The sequence below is a fragment of the Lipophrys pholis genome (assembly GCF_963383615.2).
Source record: "Lipophrys pholis genome assembly, chromosome: 13".
NCBI lineage: Eukaryota > Metazoa > Chordata > Actinopteri > Blenniiformes > Blenniidae > Lipophrys > Lipophrys pholis.
The window spans coordinates 8,352,484-8,369,684 of NC_137632.1; the positions used below are offsets into that span (position 1 = coordinate 8,352,484).

At 41.9% G+C, this 17,201-nt stretch overlaps 1 protein-coding gene across 1 annotated transcript in view; it reads right to left on the reverse strand.

Annotated features, from left to right (window-relative positions):
- klf7b (Kruppel like factor 7b) overlaps positions 1-17,201 on the reverse strand; it is a 74,004-nt gene that overhangs the window by 19,445 nt on the left and 37,358 nt on the right. Inside the window, exon 2 of the mRNA XM_080478657.1 lies at positions 3,682-4,333. Within this exon, the coding sequence (XP_080334783.1) occupies positions 3,682-4,333 (652 nt within the window). The remainder of the gene's footprint in view (positions 1-3,681; positions 4,334-17,201) is intronic.

Below are 17,201 nucleotides of genomic sequence, written 5' to 3' on the forward strand. Positions count from 1 at the left end.
CAAAAATAGAGACGGCTTCGGTGCTTCCTGTACAGGGCTCTAATGTTCTTCACCCAGTCCAGTTTACTGTCTATATACACCCGCTGATATGTATAGTCCTCCACAATGTCTACAGACGCCTCCTGGATGGAGACGGAGGACACAGACACCCTCAGGTCCACCACTGGCTCCTTGGTCTTTGTCACGTTGGGCTGCAGGTAGTTCTGCTCACACTAACTCACAAAGTTACTCACCGTCGCCCTGTACGCAGTCTCATCTCCCCCACTGATACTTCCAATTATCATAAATCTACTGCTTTTAAAGATGGATACAGATCCAAGAAAAACCCTGGCGCCAACTCCAAACGGCTCTGAGTGAGTGCTTTGGAGATTTACAGAATTAATTTGTAGATCTATTACTGTTAGAACTTGTCCCTGATTGAAAATATTCACACCAGAAAATAAAAGTGATTTCACAGCACATCTGCAGCGCATAAAAATGGTTTGGAATATGAATATGTGAAATATGATTATGGACATAATGTGGAATTGCTGCACATGTACAGTACAGCCCCAGACAGACCTTCATAGAACGATGTTTCTAATGGCCTCTGGTGTGCACGATGTGACAGTAAGTGTATTGACACTGCGCAGGCTTTCTGCAGCTGCTCCTCCCTGTAGTCTCTGCTACGTTAATCCCTCCCTACATGTATGTTCAATGATTTATGGTCATAATAACCCAAAAAGAGGATTAAGCTAATTAAACCACAGCACTGCGCTTGTAATGAACACATCGGGAGGGAATACACCACCCCCTCATTTATACCACACACACACACACACACACACACACACACACACACACACACACACACACACACACACACACACACACACACACACACACACACACACACACACACACACACACACACACACACACACACACGCACACACGCAGAAGGAGCTGCAGTGTCTTCAGGGTGTCTTCTTCTTCTTCTCATTTTTTTTTCTCGGTGAATGATTCTTGTTTTAAAAGCCCGCCGTTAGTTAGCATGACTCGACTGTGGAATCATCAGAAGATTAAAGATATTGCAGCTACTGGCGGGACACCAGGAAAAGAGCTGCACCATTCTGGATTAGCCATAATAAAGCTACGGCGGTGGCTTCCCCCAGCTATGCCAGGTGCAGCCCTGAAATGTAATGCTATACTTAAAGCCAAGCAATGGTTGCTGGGATCATATAAGCCTGTAACACGCTGGATTAATGATGCCAAGGTTGCCAGTATTAATGCGGAGGATGTCTGCAGGCGATGCACTGTGAGCCTGGTGAAACTGCTCACACCGGATGATGACAACTGGAGGCCACGGACCGCTACAGATACAGTAAATGATGGTGTGGTTAAAGCGAGTTGAATAATGCTCGCTGCAGGTGGTACAAGTCCGTACAGGCCTCGTGTTGCAGATAAATGACGGATTCAGCTTGAGCCACTCACGCTAAAGATCTCAAATCCAGGAGGCATTCTGACTTCAGAGCAGATTAATGGGAGTGTAAGAATGTACATCAGTGGTATATTGGGTCCTGTCGCTGTAAAAGTAGTGACGGTGCTCCGGGTGACAACTGCAAATCCAAACCTCAAGTGTAAATAACTATAATTCACATCGACCCACCATAACATTATGGCTTCCTCTCCAACACTGTGTAGGTTTCCTCTTTAGGAATAAAATGGGATGCATCGTATATTCTGACACTTTTCACTAACAGCCTCAGCGTCTGCAGCATGTTTCAGCTGCAGAAGCTCGTCTGTGGGATAAGGCCATCGTTTTCATCATATGAAGCATTTTACAGAAAGTAATGTGTCTTATAAATAAAGGTTAATCCATTGATTTCTTCTTTTCCTTGCTTGAACCACTTTTAAGAAATACGGATCACTGGAGCTCATGAGCTGAATTCTTTTAGGCTGCTACAAAGTTTTGTATTTGACAATCTGTTCCTTGTCAAACTTTATTAAATCTTCACCTTCCCTGTTTCAAACACTTGGTTTGTGGTGACAGAATTTGACAGACGTCTGATATTTCATTTCCCATTTCATTATTTATTTTTTTTGCTTCCCATCTTTACTTTTGCCCTTAAACTATAAAGTGACAAGTCTTTATAAAACACCTCAATTATTCATTTATTCATAACTGTTGGAAGTGATGAAATGGCAATCAGCGACAACCCTATATTAATGCCACAGCACAAACATTATTTTGATTCAATAAATATTTTCCAGCCCTGAATGTAATACTTCTGTTGCTGTGGTGGATTTGTGTACCTGACAAAGCGGTCTGGTAATATTTTGAAGACGTGCTGACTTGTAAAACTCTGCTTCTCACTGAGACTCAGTGGCAGCGCCTGTCGTTGTATGTTGTTACACGTAGGGAGAACATGTAGACTCCACAAGCTGGTTTAGGTTAACTGGTGCTCAGTATTTGTCCTGAAGTGTAAATTTGTATGCGTTTCATTGGTTGTCTCTTTGTTTTCGCCGCTTGAATTATGAGTACAATGACTTTCTCCTAATGTCAACAAGGACTGGCTCCGTCTCGCTGCGACCATAAATCTAATTAAGTAGATATATATGAAGCATGAATAGTTAATGGACTGGTCCAATTTTTGTGATGCAAGTTGTCATCACTGTAAACTTTCGGGATTTCAAATAACAAAGTCAGCCCCAGTCAAATCTCTTCTTACTCATGTAAACTCTTGTGTCTCCATCGTCAATCTAAAGCCCGTCATCACATCGTCCAGTGCAGACGGCTCACGGCCTCCTGCCCCCGGACACATTAGCCCGGTGTGTGTTCTGTCTGAGGGTCAGTGAGAGGGCAGCGGCACTGAGTGGCTAAAGCTGCGTGTCAGACCCGGTTGGACACGGCTGGATTCGCAAAGTCATTTACTACCCGTCTATCAATCATCGGGCAATTACTGAGGCAGGGCCTTTCGGCACTGAGCTGGAATCAAGACTCAGACGAATAATTCTGAACAACACGCTGAAAACCAAAAGAAGAGGAAAAGAGATCCTAATCTTGCTTAATAACTTGGGTTTTCTTTGGAGATATATCCAGAAGCTTAAGTACATTTTGATTTATGCATATGCGCCGAGTTATGCTTTATGCCACATAACTTCAGTTTTTAAGCCACTTTTACTTTCTGTTCTCCAGTTTTAGAGAACATAGAGTGGAAGAGAGATGAATTACCCAGAATAACCTCATAATCTTACAAAGTTCATGCAAAAGTCTTCGACTCTGCACTTTGTTCAGGTGGTACCTGTCAGGCTGATATAATAACTGCATTTCTGTAAGAATTTTGCAATAGTCAAAGTTAATGTTTAGATTTACACGGTGGAAAGAAATGAAGAATTTGGCGCCAATTTCACAAAAGCGATTCACAAACTACATTTGGTACTAATGAATCTGAAGGTCCTCCAGGTTGCTTGCACGCTCATGTTTGTTGTAAATCTGGTCAAAGGAGCCTCGGGTACATAAAGGATTACAAGCCTTGTGCAGTGATGTGGATATCTTTGAATTGTAGCTAAAAGGCATCATGGTAATCACATATTCATTTTCAAAACAGTTGATCCCCAACAGAAAGCCAACAGTATCTTATTAGAAGCCTTTTGCAAGGCAGATCGTTTTAATGACTGCAATCAAGCTTTGTTTTTTACCTGTGTGAGTCCTCTGGTGGGCCTTCAGATGGGAGCTCTTGGTGTAAACCTTCCTGCAGCCATTAAACTGGCACCGGTGGACCCTCTTCTTGTTCTCTGGTACATCTCCCCCCAGACTTCCTCCGCCTCCCTGCTCGCCGTCGCTGAGGGCTCCTCCTCGGCTCGGTGGGGATGGTAACGCCCGCGCTGCCACCAGTTTAGCCGCCCCTAGCCCCACCTTCTTCGCCACCAGTTTAAGCGTTAACGTGCCGTCTGCCGTCGCAGTGAGTGTTTGTGTGGGTTTGACGAGGTGCCGGCCGAGCTCTGGCGATGAGGGCGGTGTTAGAGACGTGACAGCGGCGCTGAGCTGAGCGGCACTGACTCCTCCGAGGACCTGGTCCTTGGCCGTGAGGGTTTCGCTTCCAGCTGCTGCCTGGCTCTTGACGGGATTGGGCACCTGGAGGATTTTGGCCTGGACCTTGGGGAGGGTTACCAGTAGCGGAGGCGGGCTGGGCTGGTCGGGGAGGCTGGGGAGGAGGGGGTCCATCAGGTCCTCGTCGCTGTCGCCACCCTGCATGAAGGCTGGCGTTAGGAGACAATCCAGCTCCTCGTCGAAGAGCTCTGAGAGGCGCTTGGGCTCCGTCTGAAGATACCTCTCCAGCTCTAGACATGTCTGCAAGAAGAGGACACATAAAGAGTCAGAAACAAAATTAGAAAAAAAACCAACTACGTTTTTGCATCAGCTCAGCAACACAGCTGATGTGGTTCAAACCAACAACTGCTGTTGTTTTTCATATGCAGTACCAATCACATATAACTTGTAGAAAAGTTTCTCTCTCATTTTATTTTTATTTTTTTTACGTGAGCTGGGATCAGACCGTCAGCTTAGTTTTACCTTACTGATGATGTGTTGTTGCAAAATTAATCATACACCTAACTCCTCAATCTTTAATGACGTCTTAGCAATTCTAAAGTAGAAATATTGAGCTTTGCAATCATATGCTATATAGTATACAGTATATATGGGATAACCCTCCAATCACAGACACAATTCACCAATTTGTCACACAGTTGTGAAATGAACTCCTCAGAACTAAAATCAAAAATACAGAGAAACATTTTGAAAAAAATTGCGAAATTGCCAATAAGGAAATTTAGACAACTGAAATCACAGCTGAATATATTTGTTATATTTGTTGCAAAAACACAACCCCCCCCCCCCCCCAAGTAAAAAAATAACATTTGCATACACAACCCTCGCATTGGGACGTTTTGCAAAGTGATTTCGCCGTCCAGCTAAGTTTTACCTTCAGTACTCAGCGCGGCCCGACTTTAGCGAAACAGATTTGCCAGGAAACAATAAAATGTTTGGACAAATGATCAAGTGCAGTTGTGCGAGGCGTCTTGCCTCGTGGAATCTATTTGCACAACAGTATGCTCAGAGGTTTTCGCTGTAGACTTTAAAGAGACCCTGTTTACTCGTCTGTTTAAATTCAGACGCCCGCTGCAGGCTTTATATTCTCTGCAGCTGTTGACCATGTCACCTGGCACACGGCGGTCCTGAGAGAGGAGGGATTTAGTCTGTGATTGATTGCTGCTGCCTGGGCGAGCTCTCAGGAGCCCTGAACTGTGGAAGCCTCGCCTGTTTCCCTCTGCTCACCCAAATCAACCAGCCATGGAAGTTACAGCGTAAGACGCAGAAAGTAAAGGAGACTGAGGCTGAAGGAGGGAAAGTCAAGCAAAGGAAGAAAGGAGAAGACAGAGGTAAGTGGGGAGAAAATATGCAGGCATTTCTAAATGTGTTTAATCATCCAGAGATAACCCCGACATCTGTGTGTTTGCTGTTACAGTCGTTGCTGGCAGCAGTACAACACCGGCACAGTTGTTGGTCCGGTGGCCTTCGGTGTTTTGGTCAAGGGCACCTGACAGATTACTTCATGAGGTCTGAGCCAAAAAAAAACCCCTTTCAGTCAACTAACCTACTTTTATCACCTCCAGGCCTCACCTGTCTAAACTTTTATGTTTTCTGTAATTCTCGCTTCCTCTCAGCTCAAACACCGACCGCACGTTTGAGGTTTGTTTGTTTCGATCTTGTTCTCCTTTGATCTCTCCCACCGGCAACAGTGGTTATTATCGAAAGGCCGCCTGCCCTCTCACGCAAGAAGAACACAAGACACATGTAGCAGCGAAAGAAGATTGTGATCTAAAGGCGATTCAGGTGGAGCTCACGCGACTGTTTAGCTCAGATGTAAAGTGAAAAAAAGAGCCATTATTAGAGAGTGGAGAGGGAAAAAGTAGACTTCTAATGTCTTTAATACAGATGCAAAGCAGATGTTAGGCTGTCAAACCTCTGAACAGGTGTGTTATTATTCACATAAGAGATTGATGTTTAAAAGAACATTTTCCCCCCGATCTTAAGAAATAACGTTCTTATTTAATTAATGTACACTTTACAGCAGGATTGGTTTAAAGGAAGAGCTTCACTCAACCTGTTGCAGCTGTCACACTGCAGATATATTATACTTATGAAGATTGTAAAGTTTGTGTATAATAAACATAGTTTTGCTCTAAACTTTTTTTTAAATGTCCCCATGAAACTCTGTCTGGTTGGAGTTCACATATACAAAATAATTGACTCCAATCTCATTTGAAAAAAAGTCTGCCCCTGCATTTTACAATTTCTTTCTCTCAACTGGTGATGCAAATACATCAATTTTAAAAATATGACAAAAATATTTTCAAAAAAAATCTAACCAAGAGAAGGTGTTGTTTCTTTGGGAAAAAAAAGGTTCAATCACTGACCATAAACTGTTTCCAAACCTAAACCAGGACGACCAAGCCAAGTGCATTAATTCCCCCTCATATTAGTGCAAATTATTATTCAGCTCATCCACCATCTGAACATGGTTTCTTCAGACTCTGGAGTCCTTCAGTAAACCTCAAGGTTGTATTTTTTGGTGCCCTGTCCACTACCAGGTTCAAATCATTAATTCTTTCTGTGGAACATCTATCTTATAGCTTTGACTTCATGTCAAGTAAAGGTTGTATCTTATTATATGGGATGGTTCGATGTTTCAGGGTAACTTACAGCTTATGTATCAGGATTTCCCCCTCTAACTTCCTTTCCATTCCTCGTCTGTAAACCAATTCTCTCTCCTTGAAGAGATGGAAACTTTACAACCACAAGAAGAATCTGGCTACTGGACGTCTAAAGATATCCACATCAGACAATTTGTTTTCCAGATGTGTTGCAACAGAGAACAAAAGAGGAATGCACATGAGAACCAGGGACGAAATAAGTATAAACATTTTAAGATATTTGTGTGTTTTATAGCTAATGTGTAGCTACTTCCCCTGATTGAGGACGTTTATGGAAAAAAACCCACATGAGAATTAAATGGCGATCAGTGGCAATCACACAAAACTCCTCTTTCATACAGAGGTCGGTGACAAAGAACAGTTTGTTTGATTTCACTAATAACAAAACATATTGGCTCTCAGCCACAATGTCACTTCAGAACGGAACAAGCTAAAGGTTTAGGAGGTTTAGGATCCCTGTCTGAAACGACATCCTGGATTAAATCCTGTCCAGAAATGTTTGTGTAGCTTTCACAGGGTCTTTGCCGTTGTTTGATTTGCTTGAAAACAGCAGGCCTGTCCCTGGCTCTGTCCACTCAGCACTTTCTTAAAGCTACCTGGCTCGGACTCCGTCCTGCAGCGTGGTGCCTTCACTGCATCCTCTCGGAAAATGAATTTACTGCGCTTGGCCAAAGGCCGTTGGCAGCTGCAGGGTCTCATCCTGATCCTCTGGCTTCTTCCACCTCTGTCATTGAAGCAAATTACAGTCGCTATACAAATGTCTTTTTTCTTGTCTGGTTTCAGCTCCAGCTGGTCGACTGTGTCCATTCAGACAGGCCAGCTCTGCAGCTTTACTCTGCTCAGCCTCAGTCATGAGACAAACCAACACATTTAGTCTGAACATCTGTCGAGTGGTGATAAGCTGAACTTCCTCTCTTTACTTTTTTTTCTGTCTTTTAAAAGAATGTATCCTAAGGATGCACATTTGCATATGAATATAAATCAAATATATTTCCTGAGGGGAGAGGGGGGGGGGGGGGGGAGGGGAGGGGTGTTACTTTGCTTCATAAGTAAACTTGTGAAAAATGATAAGCGTGTATGTTCAGACGGCCTGTAACAACGCCTTTTGTAAAGTTGATAGTTAAACTGTTCTGGTTTTTTCTTTTTTGTTCAAATAGCTGCTTTGTTATGTTAGGATTTGTATTCCTTTCATTAATCCCTGAATATAAACACAATATCCAGCCAAGCATGCAAAATGGCCCTATTACATTCCTCTTTAAACCAGAGCAGGTTCTGCTAATGCATCTGGACATCAGTATTGGTGGATGATCACACAGCAGATTATTAGAGGTGGAACTGAATCAAGAAAGAGGTTTTATGACACGACCAAACAGCTTATATTCCCGCCATGTTGACCGGGTTTTGTATGTGTACTTATTACCAATCAGATACTATAGTGATTATATTTCTCTGCATTCTATTCATGGTGAACCTTCACTACACATACCAGAAGGGGTGGGCTGCTGGGGGTCAAAGGCCGTGCCGTCAACAGTGGGAGTTTAACCTGAAAACCTACACGTACACCTTTCTAGAAAACTCAGAAAGCGGAGAAGTCGAGTCTTTCACCCATTTATTAATCATTACAGTGGCCACCATAACGTCCTCAATATGGCCAATCACAGACTAGATTCTCAGATTGTCACACATTTGTAACCCGAGCGAACAGAAAACACACACTCATATTGAACAATGGCCAGCTAGTGAAAGTTGGAGTTATCTTGGGATAAAGGAAACATTCACAGACGCACACTTGTGATCATTTTACAGCCATAAAGTCAAAAGATGTCCTGAATATAGATTCAGTTTCGACATAAGAGGGTTAACCCTTTAAATTCAAACCTATTTATTCAGACTACTGGTAGACACCCTAAACATCAGTTTAGAAACAAAGACAGCTAACAGTTACACTGATGAGTTCTTGTCCTTGTGTGGTTTCTTCAGTTTCACCGACATACCTTACATATGGACATCTGAAAGCGTTTTCTAGAAACTGGTGCGAAAGGAACTCTACTACTTAAAGTCTTTTTTTTCACACTGTTGTATTTTTTTCTGATACGATCTGAACGAAAAGTTCATGAAGATGAAAGCTTTGATATTTAATTTATGCAGGTTTGTCCTTAATTTCAGTTGGTTTTTATTTATTTACCGATATGTGATTATTATTCAGAACTATAGTTTTTTCTTTGGGGATGCTTCTCTTGCTGTGTGCGGTACACAAGAAGCAATTAAAGTTAAGTCTTTCTTTTAAAGAAAATGCAAAATTTGATCTGAAGCCATACTCTGTTTTTCTTTTTTCACTCAGGAGAAAAGCATTTGTCTCTTCTACTGCATGTCTCACATGCATTATTCATGACTGTCACACAAAACTGCAACATATTTCTCTTTGATACAGTAAATACAAACTATAAAGACAGCTCGTACAACAGGCATCGTTTTAAGTGGGACTGAGAATCAGAAATAGAAGAGTCTGTGTGTCTCCTGGTGGGGGCTGGGCTGGTGCCGAGGATTGTGGGAGGTGGGTGGGGAGGACAGAGGGTAGAGCGAGCCCGAGGCGGTGCGGGAGGAGCGAGTGGCGCTCAAACCCACAACCGGCGGTGAGCGCGTCGCCTCTGACATCACACGTATGACCTTCTCCTTCGTCTGTTTTCTCCTACACACCAGGAATATCAGGTAACAATGACATGTTGGGCCTGCGGTGGGCGCGCGCACACACGCGTGCACACGCGTGCACGAGCGAGGGTGGCGGCTGGCTAACAGCTCAGACTGATAGCATGTGTAGGGCTCACCTCCTGTTCCCCCACTCAGTCCCACACCATATGGAGAAAGGTCACATCGAATAACACAAACCAACAGTCCAGTAACACATCCATGTGTCTTCTTCATGGAAACGTGCCGCGACTGCTGGAGAATTTCGACAACAAAATCATCAGGAAGCAACAATGAGATGCTGAAGGAAGAGACACAGACTCCACTGACAAAGAAATACATACATTTAAAGAAAAAAAAAAAAGAAGATGACAGACTTCAGCTGAACAAACTGCTGCAGTGAGGAAGACTCGGGACTGAATAAAGCGCTAACACTGCTTTCATAAAATTTTGGCAGAGTGGTATTTGACATGTCAGCACTCGTGCGTCATTCCAAGATACTTCACACCCATTAGTGGGTTTAAAAGTCAAATAAATGAGAAGCAGGGTTTCCACCAGTACGTTGCCAGCTCATGGCTGCCTTCACCAGGGTTTACGTGTCAAAGTGTTTTAAAAACACAAGTGTCGGCCATCACACTGGATCATTGAGCTCTCTGAGTGTCAGACACTCTTTACAACACCGCATGTTTCTGTCTCTTGTACATTTGTATATTACACAATGTATGCTTGTATTGAAATACCTGCGTATGCCTATCAATCTTTATTTTTATTGCTCTCTTTCTTTCTGTGTTTAATTCTATTCTTGCATGGAGCACCTGGAACAAAAGCAATTTCCCCCTGGGATCAATAAAATATTCTGAATCTGGAAACAGATATAATGGTTGAGGAGCTCACCAGCACCTTCCTTCCTTCGGCTGCCACCATTCATCAACACTCACTCAGAGCAGCAACTAAAATAAATGTCCCTCGCTGGGCTCCATCGTTCAGTTTCGTACAGCCTCCAGCTCATTACACTCGGCCAATGAGAGCTGTTCATCACCACACTTCACCGTGTAGTTCCCAGGTTGAGGAAGCTTGGAATCCCACAACATACCAATCACTTCTGCTGAATTGGTTTTATTGTTTGGGGGGTTTAAATCCATCTTTCTCTTTCATTGTTCATCACCAATAGATTGGGGCAAAACGCATCCCTCCATCCCTCCTCTACACAGTTTCATCCACCGAAAAGCCAAAATGTGCTCCCTTTACACACATAAATTGGGACGTGCGTTTCAAACATCCCCATGCTCCCCTTAAGTTGGCGTTGTGTGAATACAACCAGTAGAGGGCAGTGCGAGTTGTTGGTTCTGAATCGTTTCGATTAGATGTTAGTTTGTAACATTGATGAAACAGGTTAAAAATGGCTAAAACAAATGTTTGTGTTCCGAGTCATATTTAAAGTTTGATCTGGGGGGGGATCATCTGTTGCCAAATGTTTTCAACTATTTTAGTGAGATTAACCGTTAACACAAGTCATCTGGAGCTTGTTTTTCCTGATGCCCAGGTGAGGTCATGTTGAAGATTTGCTTGTATGCACATACAGGTTTGTAGTCTTTCCCTAAGGAGATCATCATTTCTCTTATCTTTCTGCTTTGTGCCTTTCAGTGGTTGCACGTGAGCTGTACTGCACATCACTGCCCCCACAGGTTTTCAGTGGTATTACGCTGTGTGCTACATACCGGCAAGCTTCTGGGATATGAATGAAATTTAACATTTAATGAATGCAGAAGATGGACAAAAGGTATCCCTCCATAATCGCATTTTGCACATTTGGGACTTAAGGTTCATTCATGGGGGACTGGATCAAATCCCAGCTCACTGCGGGTGAAGGCAGGGGCCATCCTGAATAGGTCACCAGTCCATCACAGAGACGGGCTGTCACTCACAATCATTCACACCAGATACCCTCAAAAGTACATTTTTTGGACCGTAGGAGGGAGAATCGTGAGCAAAGCCACACGTGAGGAGAAGTTAAAAACTTCCAAAAATACATGAAAGATATTCTGGCTGTGAGGTGAGAGAACTAATAACCCATAACTCATCAAAACACAAAGCAAAGGCGGTTTAGAGTAAAAGGCATATAGAGTAAAACATTTAACTAAGAATTCTAACATCACATCACATCACATGAACTGAAGATCATGGTAAGTCGCAATTTGAGGTAGACGGCAGACTAAGAAAGGATTTTTAACAATTGGGGTAACAGCATGGAGCCAATAGGAAAATAAAAAAAATATTAACACCGGGCTCAGGATGGAGCCGTCAAGTAAAGTCCTGCAGCATTTGGACCTGTTTTACTGGTGGTCGTAAAGCTTTATCATTTTAATTCCTCTTCATTCAATCAGGATTCATGATATGTTGTCCAAACTATAAAATACTAAAACCCCTTATACAATCCTTCTAAATCTTTTAAATGTTCTGAAGGCTTTTCTCTTTCTTGACCCCAGTGCACCATTCTCATGGTACCTCTTCTGATTGTTGTTTACTCAAAGCCTTCTGATGTACGTTTCTCTGGATAAATTAATTTGCAGCATGAATTTGTGCAATTTGTAGAGTTTGGGAACGACGTTGTCCCCGGTTTGTGTTGGCGAAGCACAGCCCCCGAGCTCCTGTTCTCAGTAACATGGTTAAAAGAAGAATAATGTTCTTTTAAGCAGGCGTACACAGAGTCACTCGGTGGATAACTGCATGGCTCGAAGTACAGCAGATGGCTTTACAAGACTAAACACCATCAACTAAAACCTGTTTCTGGCCGTTTTCATAGAGAAAAAAAACACAGCTGACTGCCAGCTATCAACTTTCTGGTAGAAATTCAGAATACTTCAAGTCAACTGCATCATGGTTATTCTAGACACATTATTCCCAATAACTGCCAGTTTGCTGTGACTACTGCAGGTACACACGTTTTCCTTTCTTCATTCAGAATTCTAAGACTCTCCCACTAGACTTAAGTTATAGTCTGCATGAGTTAATGTGAAAGCAGCACATATGGAGCAGAGTTTTATTCTTCACTGCAGTAATTAAGTGTTCCGGGTTCTGTAGCCGTTCAATGGCATCTGTGTGCTAAAAAGCAAAAGGCTGGTCCAAAGTGATAAAAAAAATAAAAAATATATTTCATCATCTTAACTCAGTAATCTTGGTAAATCATTCACAAGAGTTCCTTTGTTAGGGTTAAGAGTATGAGCTCTGTGAGTCTCAGAATTGAATGTGCAATGCTACGTTTGGACATTTTGGTTGTTTTATGGTTTATTTGTGTGGCTACTCAGATTATCTACACAATACATTTGTAAAATGAACTGAAACACAAAATTATGGTGCACACCTTGTATCAGGACGTTATACAGTCAAGTTGAATTTATAAGTTGCAGTGGAGTGTTGTAGTGAACAGAAGAGACTGAAAAGAGCAACATGTGTCAGCACAATGATGTCAAATTTCAGATTAATTGAATGAAATGACACTTCTAACTAAGTTTGCACTGCAAAACATTGTGAATTTCAAACTGCCTGTGATCATGACCTGAAAATATTCCCGATTCAAACTCTGGCATGGGTGACTTTTCACTGTGGAGTTTGCATGTTCGACTGTGTGCGTAGGTTTTCTCCAGGTATAGTGTAAAAACATGCAATTGAAGGTATTTTAAAATGACCTGTAAATGTAAATGTAAGTGTGAGTGTGTGCATGACAGCCCTAAAAACACACACACACACACACACACACACACACACACACACACACACACACACACACACACACACACACACACACACACACACACACACACACACACACACACACACACACACACACGGCTGTGTGTCAAAATGAGGTCAAGGTCATCCAAGGTTAAAAGCACAGGGTTCAGGGTCAACTCTGCAGTAGAAGCCAGCCGTGATTAAGTATATTTGCCACTTCATTTCCGAGCTGCACTAGTCTAAATATAGATTCAACAATTTGTTGACTTAGACAGTCGACAATATTTGTGCGGGATAAGCGAGTTTCATGAGACCAGCTCCGGTTTCACACGGCGACATGAGATGAAAACAAAAGAAAAAAAATTCAATCTTTGTTCCTGCATGCTCTGTTTTCCTCTTCATATTTGAATGTTTGCTTTAATATCCCATCTAAAACACCTACCACTGACATGCACGTCCTGCCTCGGTGTGTGTGTGTGTCCTCAGCCTGCTGAGGTCCATTAATAATGAATGCAGAGAGCAGAGGGCTCGAGATGGAAGCGCTAAGAGCTTTTGACAGACAAAGGATCATCGAGGACGAAGCTCAACAAACAGACTGAAGTGGATTCAGCAGGAGACGCTCCGTCTGTATTTACATGCGCACAGTTGCGCGACTATTACCGACGCTTCCATTAGGACAATGGTGAAATTAAGCCATTTACGCGCTTCTGTGAAGTGACACTTCCTATAATCATCGGCTTCACATGTGGTTATTGCTACACAAATCACCGACTGAGCAAGAGGAGAAACAACAACAGATTTGTTGCTTTGGGCCGTATCGAGACACTGACCCGTGATTTTGGCTCACAGCATAAGAAAACCACCTTTTACCAACTTCATTAGATACTGAGGTTTATTTTTTTTTTGCATAAGATACATACTCGAGTAAATTCTGAATTGAAAACATGCATGTTTTTTTTTTGAAGACAGGCCCACTTTAATCTATTCTTGCGTTCTTTTTGATGTTAGTATTTTAGTTAGATGTCATAAAAAAATCTTATTTTAAACTTCTGCTTATTCTCATGATTTCTCGTACTAATGTGCAGTACCTGTAGTCGTAACAGACGCTGCACACGTGTGCAACCTGGAAAATTCATAAAAAGAGTTAGAATACATCTCGCTAAATTATTCCTGCATAGATATTACTAAAACCCTTTGAAGAAGGTCTAAAGAGAGAGGTAACGCAGCCTAATGTGACTTTCAGCAACGGCAGAATAACACTTCAACACATTTCTTTGATTATTCATGAGTGCTCACATAACAAAAGTTCCTCTGAAGATGAAGACATCTGTGTGATGACAGGCAGCTGAAGCTGCGGTGCAAAGCATGCTGGGAATCACATGATGTAAATGTGGAGGTCAGGGGCACGCTGGCAGACAGTAAACAGCTTCCTTTTTTTATTTAACCGATGAAGTGAAGAGAGCGAATATTCATTTGATCTCTCTACAGTTCTGCTGCAGATAGCAGCCAATCACAGCTGGGGGTTTTTTTCCTCTTACAAATTGTGATACTAACTTTATATTTTCAAGTATTCCTGCTAAAGTACGCTGGATTTTTCAAAGATGAACTCTGCTTTTCAATATACTAAAACCAACTGTTCGAAAAATTTGATTTTCTCACTGAATTTGAGTCTCTCAAAAGTATTTTACATGTTTTCTAGTTTGCTTTTTAACCCTTTTTTTTTTTACTGTACTGTTTAATTAAAATGTTTCTACTTCAATTTGAGCTCATATTCATCACAATTTTCAAATAGCATCTGACAACTTCGTTCTTTTCAGTTAGTTTTGTCTTGTTTGGTTACTTCTTATGAGTCCATTTCAGTTGATTTCTTGTTATTTTGGTGCGCAATGCAGCAGCAACAACTCTGAGGATGAGTTTCATTTTCTTTATTACTGAAACATTGGAATTAGTACTAAAGTAATTTCCGTCAATAGGCCAAATGGTCGGGCCAAACAAGCAACACTCTTGGGAAGAAAATGCCATTTTGGTTAATGACTACAACTATTAAAATACATGTGATCGTCATGCTTATTTAGATAAATGATTCAAGATCAACTTTAACGATGGTTTTGGTTCTCATGACATCATTTCAAAGCTCCTCGTTGTGTGAGAGTACATTAAATGACAGTTCGGTGTGGATGTGACTGAATACCTTTCCTGCAATATACTTCATTACACTGACTTTTTTAACCTGTAAACATCTGACGGCTCAGCTGATACCTCCAATAAGGTGTGAGGCTAAACTGTGCCAGTCCACCTAGTGAGTGATACATTACCAAAAGGTAACTAGAAAGATTAATATCAGACCTTCACCCCACGACTGTAAAAGCATGTGTTAATATCCACAAATGAAGAAAAGGTAAGTCGGCATGGGAACTGGCAAAGGAAGTAAAGAAAATTATCAGTTTAATGTTAATTAATGAATTAAAACCCCCAAACTAAAAACAGCACTTAAAAACGAATAGAAACAAAAAGTAAGAGAGAGAAAACAGTTTAATCGTGACACGAGTGTAATAAAGTAACAATGGATATTTTCTTTCTCTGGTCAATGTCATTCAATCATTTTCTTGGCATATTGTTAAAATGTGATTATTATAAGATAATTCATTTCTCTTGATTGAGTTCATGAATATAAGTTGGAATTTGTGATATAGATCTTGACAGAAAATATGAAAAAATTAACTAAAATAAACATTTTTAGAGCACCAGAAGCCCTCACACATCATCAAAATAAGATTCTGCATCTGAAACGCTCTTGTTAGTGAAACTGAACCACACACAGTGGTACAGGCTCTGTTCATCATCTTGCGTGGCGCCGTGTGGCTGCAGCTTTCTTCACTCACTGAAAACTGACGCGTGTGTTTCCGCCCGCTCTGCTGCAGAGAAAACCTTCTGCGAGGATCTCGACTCATCGGCTGTCATCCTTTCAGTTAGTTCCTGCCTTCCTTTATCCGTCTGTGTGTGCATTCGAACGTGTTTATTTTCCCTCCGCATCATACAGACTTTTTGGCTTCAAATGATGTTTTTCTCTTCACTTTTCCCAACAAATAGGTCCTAATTAAAGCTCTTTGGCTTCCATAAACTGCTCTTTGAAGCTCTACCTCTTGATGGATCTCACTCTCTCTCCACACAGCGGGCTCTGATGGCTAATTAGCCACTCCAAAAGAAAAGGCAAAAAGAGGCTCTTTATTCAGTTAATTTGCTGATGTGGCTGTGTACACAGAGGATGTGCATGTTTGTAAGAGTGAGAAGAGCATAATGACTTTCAACTGATGTGTGTGAATACGAGATGCCTCGTGCTCGGGAGTGTGTACAATATCAAACGGATGCCACTGGCAGCGAGCGGCCGTCTTTATATCTGAGCGAGCTTCGGCTTCGCCGTGTAGTGAATGTTTGAGGCTTTGTGGGGGGACTGGAGTGCCGCCTGTAAAGTCGCGACTGTATGGAGTCGGCATCTGATGTAAAAAGCTGGAAACTTGATGCACAAAGTTTTCGCTGAAATAATTGTTTCCTCTCCCACATGGCATCAGATTCACTAACTCACACTTTGGGGGTGAATTCCCTGAATCACACATATTGAAAGTCACTAAATAGTCCAACGTGATTCAAATACAAGATAATTTTGCAATGACTGATAGCAAAGGAGTGAGTCAGTGAGTATGTGGTAGGAAAGTATAATTGGGTACAATTAAGGAGATAACTTCCTCACTTCAAGTAGTTTTTAAAAAGAGCGTTGGCGCATTTGCTCATTTCTGGTTTCCTCCGGAGTTCAGTTCTTCACAGAGACGAGCCACAACAACCAAAACAACAGCTTCACTTCCACCTGTGGACATCCTGCAGCAGAAAGGTGGGAGGGAGTCCTGGAATCACTAAAGTTGTCAAGTTTAAAAAATCTAAATGGTAAAATAAGCCCAAGTGTAGAAACCTTACCAATGACAACAGCAGCAGACTATATTAGAAGAGTTACCAGACTCAAAATGTCATTC